Here is a 7,500-nt window from a genome sequence, read left to right as displayed (position 1 = left end):
CTTCATTATTACAATCATTTTTTGCAAGTGTACATGAGCTACATGTACTGTAGTTTCTATATATGGGCAATTCCACATGAGTGGTGTTATGAGTAGGACTTTTCAAAAGATGTATTAGTTGGAATTAGTATCACCCAACTTTGTGGACTAATGCAAATCCTGCATTTTGATTGGCTACGCTACTAGACGACTATTAGTAATAGTCCTCGAGTAGCGAAAAGCGGGGCGCTTTCTTTCGTTTTATTCCCAAATAAATATCTCTTCAACATGCATTCGCTAGCTTCATTTATTATTGACTTTTCTGTCCGACTAGTTGGGTGATACTAAAACAATTAGACCCTTCGCCCTAAGGGCCACGGGTCAATAGCCCATTCGGCTTCGCCTCATGGGCTAATTTACTCCCCCCTCTTCATCAGTGCTCCTTTTTACAAGTATTTAAAGCTATATATACTTAGGCCACACTGAAAGGAAAGAAGTCAAAACGAGGATGTGAGATCCAGGGATTGAACTCAGGACCCCTTGCACGAAGGCCACACACTAACCAACTGTGCCATCCCTCCCTCCTCCTGGTGACAATGGTCTACTCAGGGGGGTCCTCAAATTCTAGGTTTATCTTTTGTTAGCAAGTATTATGCATAATGCTCAATTTTCACTGGATAAAATCAATCTTGGAATAGTACATGATTCCAAACACTCTTATTAGCAAAAACTCCACAGTGGAGTCAATACATTCCTCATGTCAACCTTTTTCCAAAATACTTTCTAGAAATGGCAGCAACAATATGAACACCCGTGACATTTAGACATTTTTTTTCCTTTCCTTAAATAACTATGTGATAAATTTTCAAGACAATCCTGCTGCAAAGCTAAAGTCATCCAATAGAAACTCTCTGCTAGAGACAAAACTCTGGTAAACTGTAACATTTTAGATATATCTGCAACAACAGTTTGTCATGGATGTTTTGTCACAGACGTTACACTTCTTAGACTTGACTACGAACAATTAAAATGGTCAAAGAAATGCAATGCTTCTCATTCTGAGCACATTTACACTTAGCAGACATTTTATACATGAAAAACATGGCTAACAATGGCCATTTGAAAGGAAAGGAAAGGAAAAGGAAAGGAACTTTTATTTAAGTGTCTAGTAGATTCACAGGTAACCCAGGCTCACTGTGTGTGCCACATAGGTAAATATAGAGGACATATGAGGCGAAGTTTAGGTCTAGAAATTTGCAAGAAAATGGAAATAAAAATCGATGAAACTTACCATGTGGTGAGCTGTTGTTGTCTTTAATACGTACACAAAGTTTCGGGAAAAATGGTCCCCGTTCACCTTCCTTCATAGTGTAGTGACAAGGTAGGAGACGGAAGCCAGCGTAGGGACTCCGATCAACCCAAAACAAGCACAATTTTTTTCGTGAAAATCGAATCCAGTCGCTAAATACATGTAAACATGCCAGGCTCGTGGAACATGAATTTCTCTAAACCATGAATCCACTGAAGCATCTCCAGGTAGCAACGCGAAGCCACCAGACTCTGTAAAACTTGTAAGTTAACCTGCTAAAATGGCGGCCAGAAAGCGTTGTACTCGCAAAGTGTCCAATTCAAAATGGCACTGAACTCTGGTGGGTTCGCGTTGCCACCTGGATTCATGGTTTAGAGAAATTCATGTTCCACGAGCCTGGCGTGTTTATTTACGACTGGATTCGCATTTCACGAACAAAATCGTGCTTGTTTTGGGTCGATTGGAGTCCCTACGCTGGCTTCCGTCTCCTACCTTGTCACTACACTATGAAGGAAGGTGAACGGGGACCATTTTTCCCGAAACTTCGTGTACGTATTAAAGACAACAACAGCTCACCACATGGTAAATTTCATCGATTTTTGTTTCCATTTTCTTGCAAATTTCTAGACCTAAACTTCGCCTCATATGTTCTCTATATTTACCTATGTGGCACACACAGTCAGCCTGGGTTACGCTGGAGCACTAATTGGGGACACCGTAAAGTGAAATATTTAACAATTATTAACACAAGTCAAATGTTGGTTTTTGAGAAGAGGGGAATGTTCATTTCTCTGGCAGTTCAAGACTTCAAAGGAAATCAGTGAATATTTGATGTAAAAATCATGTAATATCCCCAAAACACCCCTGAATACATGTTTTTCATGGGTTTGACATGAGATGGCAATTAAGTAAGAAAATGATGACAAAATAAACTAATTCTCTATAAATGGCCAAGTCACATTTTATAGTGCAAAAAGACTGTAATCTACACTTTAAATAGTCGACTCATTCGCACAGTGTAATGTCCGTGACAGTGATTGCACTGTGATTGTAATGTCTGTGACCTTCATTTTCAAGTATTCTTAAAAAATTGGCAATTGTTGTGAAAGTGAATTCAACATTTTCAGTTAACACAATGACCAAACTGCAGATATTTAGAGCAGGTTTTGTAGAACACTTTGATAGTTCACAGGAAATTTCACTTGTTGATGCACTGGCATTGTGGTTGTTTTTTATGTAACGTCTGTGACAATGTACTTTTTCCTAATATTTCTCCGAAAGAGAGCATATAGGGAAAAACTGAATCACACAATTGACATATATGTCAGTATGCCTAAACATGTTCATCAAAGTTACATGTAAGATTTAACACTGCTATTCACCTTTGGTCAGTGCCATGCAGTCTAAAAAGTTAAAAATTGTGTCTGGATGTAATGTCCGTGATGGTGGAATCGCCAATGTATAGTAATTCAATACTAGTGTACTGAGAATCACAGTGTAAATTGCATTACTTCTTTTTTGTGTCAGCCATTTTCTTTCTTTTTCTCAAGAAATTATGTAACAGCTACATCTGTCATCTCCCCCCACCCCCTTCCCCCCAGTAGGAATTCATAGTTTTTGTAGCTTTAGCTGACATACATAGTAAACATTCTTACAAAAGCAGAAATACTACCCATTTGTCTCATCCACTTCATTCTGGGGAAGTACCCCATCCCAATGAGCACTGAAAGCAGGTACAGGATGCTCCAGAATTTTCTCAGACTGATTCTTTTTTTAATGTGCAACCTTGGTTTTGTAAAATTTAAAGGGCCTGAGTCACAGAAATTTGCATAATTTCGTGACACCCAAAATGCCAAAAAAGTAGAATGAAACATTGCAGTAACCACTTAAAACGTTGAAAAACATTAAAACACAAATGGACAAGATTGAAATGGATTTAAAATAACGATAAACTTAAAGGGGCTAGGTCACGCAGTTTTAGGCAATTTCAGCACTCATTGAATGGTCATAGAATTAACTAAAATATCAAAATAACTGTTCAAAACTATAGAAGAACTCTAACAAAACAAAGGGAAGCCAAGAAGGGACATGGATGGACAAAACTGGAGAGGATTGAAATGGATTGAATTTGGGTAAATTTGAAAAACGTCGGCCAAATTTATATCAGTCTACATCAAAATGTCAGTTACAAAGCTGGAAAATCATTCTCAGTTGTTATGTGGCCGTGATTTTGCAAATGAAAGACTCTTGCTCTGCCAATTTGATGTTTAGAGCTCATAATTAACAAAACTAAACAAAATTACCTAAAATAGCGTGACCTAGCCCCTTTAAAACATCTTAAAATAGAGTGGCATATATAGCCCCTTTAAGCGTTCTTCCCAGATGCATGTAGATAAATTTCTTCTATTTCATATAAAATGTTCTTTCAAAAACCTATCCTTTTTCATGGACAATATTAACTATGCCAAATTAAGCAAAAATTTCAAGGTTTTGTAACCATTATTTGTCTGAAGCTCAAAAAGAAAGAAAAAATTCCAAATTTTTAGGTAAGAACAGTAGAAGACTACCACTATCAATAAAATAATTACAAAAACACTCTATCTCTTGAAACCTATGTTTTCAGTAAGAGTAAAAACAATATTGTCCAGATTAAATCCTGATGGATGACAGCCCACAGGGAGCAGGGGGAGCTCACACAAACTGTTTGACCCTTAGTGCTATATACTTTGACTTTGGAGAAAACGTTTGGGAATGTACATGTAGAAGAGCCTCACATTATAGCAAAACTTTTAGCTCCTGTCTCATTGGATGATAACAAAGGGCATTGTTTGTATTGTTTACATTTCCACTGTATTCAAAATTCAGCAACAGTCAAACAGTTTGTGATGAGCTTCATTAGGTACCAGGCTGGCACCTCTAGAGACTTCTTTACACAATAACAATCTGAAATTGACACATACTGCCTTTAACTTTTACTTACAAAGCAATTACGAGATGAGCTTCTTTCATAGCGACTGCCTGGTATGCCCAAAGCACCTGCAACACACATCTGCAAAGATACAGATCCACTAGAGCCATGAGATGGTTGGCCTCAACATTTGAAAAAATATAAAACAATGCTTTTTCTTCAAATACCAATTGTACACGGTTATATGCAAATGTCAGTTTCTTTTTAAAAGGGACAGGGAACTCGTCGCTAGCTTCGGCCCTTTCGTAGGTTCATTCATTTTTTTGACTAATTTTCATGATAAATGAAGGAATCCTGATCATTCGAAAATAACAGTACAGGAGAATAATGACAAAAATATTTAATTGAAACCAAAAAGCAAATGGCTATATACTTCCAAAATAAATAGCAATAGTGTTAGGGGCCATTGACATATTGAATTCACTTTGTCCCCGCTTAACGTCAACCAGACATTTAGGGGGGGGGGGGGGGGCGGTAAGGCCGTGGACGTTTTGAACAGTAGCAAATGGCCACAATTAAGAAAGTGTGTCACAAAATTGAAGAGAAAGGACAAGTTTGATGAGAAAAGAATGTATTAAAATTAGGTATAATATTTTAAGGGAGGGGACATAGATGGAGTTTTTGACTAGCTTAACACATTCACTCCTCAAGCACCCTAAGATGCCACCAGTTGATGAGTAAAATCGTCTGGTGTTAGACAGTAAAATCTGTTAAGTCTCACTCCCAGGGGTCAATGGGCTAAAGGAAAGAAGGGACATGTATTTACCCGTGTATGAGTTGATCCCATGTATAAGTCGACCCCCCATTTTTGATGGCAAAATCTTGCATTCTTCGATTTCTGGAACTGTGGATTCACAAAAAATTAAGGCCCTCAAGCCCTTTTAAAATAGTTTTGTGGTTCAGCGGTTGTAATGTATGTGCGGGCATTTTGTCCTTGAATTTCGAAAAAGTTCTCAGAAAATCGGAACATGTAAACCTCAAACTAACCTGTTTCGTTGTTCAAGGATAAAGGGCTTTAGAGGATAAGCACAACATCACAGAAGCTGGAGTCAATCTTTGAAAATAACTTCAAAAACGATGCGAAATGTGCAAGGTTTAATTGGTCTTTGACTTATAATTTCTCACATGGCAAACGAAACAAAACTCATAAACCAAACAATACATAGTTTGCAAAAGCATTTAAATCAGAATAAAAAACAATCATTACCATTAACCGCATTTTCAGCCAACACGAGTGACGATCACAAGAGGTTTGAGCCAGGTTACTAAGCCGTTGAACAACGCGGTTTATTTGAAAAGAAACAAGAATGTTCTTAGAGCTTTCCGCCTTGGAAAACGAAAATTTCCAGTGTCTATTTCATATTTGTGCTTGTGAGTATCTTCAACATTTAAAATTAGACAAATCATTTTTCATTTTAACTGGAATTGCTTATTAGATTCATTTTGAAGTCTTTCGTTCACTGCGTTCGATGATGTTATGATAGCTGGAACTTGGCTCGAAATCTTTGATCCATGTGTAAGTCGAGGTTGATTTTTGGAGCTTCTTTTGAGGCGATGAAAAGTCGACTTATACACGGGTAAATACGGTAGATGGAGCATGCTCTTTCCCGAGTGGTTCAGCCAGTAGTTAGAATAATCGAATTAGGTGTGAAGTGAGGTGATGCGCGCAACCTTCCCAACAACTTTTGACCAGGATTGTAGGTTAAACTCTGTCCTTAGTCACCATAAATTCTACATTTTACATTGTGAACTTTTTTATTGTATCCTAGCTGCTAAAGCTCTCGCCATTTTTCTTTCGCTGATCGAACAACACTTTTCTTTGCAAGACCTTGCCCTTGGGTGTCTGGAAAACCCGAATAGCGAATAGCGAACAGTCGCGAATACCGAACAGCGAATAGTGACGAATAGTACGAATAGTGCGAATAGTGGCGAATAGTCGCGAATAGTGACGAATAGTCACGAATAGTGACGAATAGTAACAAATAGTGGCAAATAAGGGTGAAGGGAGGGGGGGAGGGGGATTGTGACGAAATGACGAAAATTTGGTACCCAGTACTTCCTGGTCAACCGCGCAGCAACGTTGGATGGGATTTTCCCGCTAAAAAAGCAGAGATGTGTCGGCGAAGGACAGCTTGAGCCCTGAGAAGAAAAGGTAAATGCACTGAAATCCTGTTGCTTATTTGTATAATTAATTAACGCAACGGTTATCAGAGTAGCTCGTTTGTCTCTTTAATCACAAACCACTTGCCTCACATTTTGATTTTATTCCTATTAACAGAACGTGTCTTGCCGGATCGGACAGCACAGATGAGGATGATGAAATTTATGTTCGGGCGCCACTGTGCGAGGAGATGATCATGAGCTTGATGTATTAAATTAATGAAAGTGATTTATATTTTTGCATGTTGACGTTTGTTCTTCTTTAGAGTGTTTGTAAAAGCATGCACGAAACTCTCTTTCGACGACAGGTGAGCATATTATTTGCTTTGATTACGAGATTGTTCAGCATGAGGCGGTGACTATTGAAGACTATTCGTCACTATTCGCGACTATTCGTCACTATTCGCCACTATTCGCCACTATTCGCACTGTTCGTGCTATTCGCTATTCGCGACTATTCGCTGTTCGCTATTCGCGACTATTCGCTATTCGCTATTCGGGTTTTCCAGACACTCCTTGCCCTTTGTTTTGCCAAAAAAACGTGCAATTAAGTTTTCATACTGTATTATTGGGTCTTTGTAGATCAGGTATCCTGTGCGTTTAGTTTCTTTCACAGTCGTTCCGAACAAGGTTACTTGTTTTGACATCTCGCCGGACAAAGAAGAAAGCTCGTGGTATCAGACCAGCAAAAGAGTAATGCATACATAACAGGGAAAATGGATTGCCAATGGATCACCAGGAAAATGTGCAGTTGTGGAGGTAGGAGAAACCAGAGTTTTATGTATGAAGTTCTCGCCACGTTCTTAAAGCAGTCAATTTTATTGATACCGCGGTCGTTGACTTCTCCCTGTAGTAAAAGTGCATGTGAATAGTTCTAATCAGCTGTAGTGACTGGAGCCAGACAGGAACTTCTAGGGCAGCAAAATTTTAAGTGGACGTTAAGATGGGGGGAGGGGGATGGGGGTCTGACCTAATCCTCCAGGGGATATGTCGACAACTTCTCGCCGATAAAATCACACTTCTCCGGCATCAGTCAGGCTCAAACTCCGGCGATGGCTAAACGCGTACGGATAAATTTACTTCT

At 38.8% G+C, this 7,500-nt stretch overlaps 1 protein-coding gene across 1 annotated transcript in view; it reads right to left on the bottom strand.

Moving 5' to 3' along the window:
• Window positions 1–7,500, bottom strand: part of LOC138033740 (uncharacterized) — a 13,842-nt gene that overhangs the window by 4,339 nt on the left and 2,003 nt on the right. The window contains exon 2 of the mRNA XM_068881548.1: window positions 4,269–4,337. Coding sequence (XP_068737649.1) covers window positions 4,269–4,337 — 69 coding nt within the window. The remainder of the gene's footprint in view (window positions 1–4,268; window positions 4,338–7,500) is intronic.

Source organism: Montipora capricornis, chromosome 14 (assembly GCF_036669925.1).
Source record: "Montipora capricornis isolate CH-2021 chromosome 14, ASM3666992v2, whole genome shotgun sequence".
Lineage (NCBI taxonomy): Eukaryota > Metazoa > Cnidaria > Anthozoa > Scleractinia > Acroporidae > Montipora > Montipora capricornis.
The sequence above is the reverse complement of the archived record's forward strand: the minus strand, read 5'-3'. Positions and strand labels throughout refer to the sequence as shown.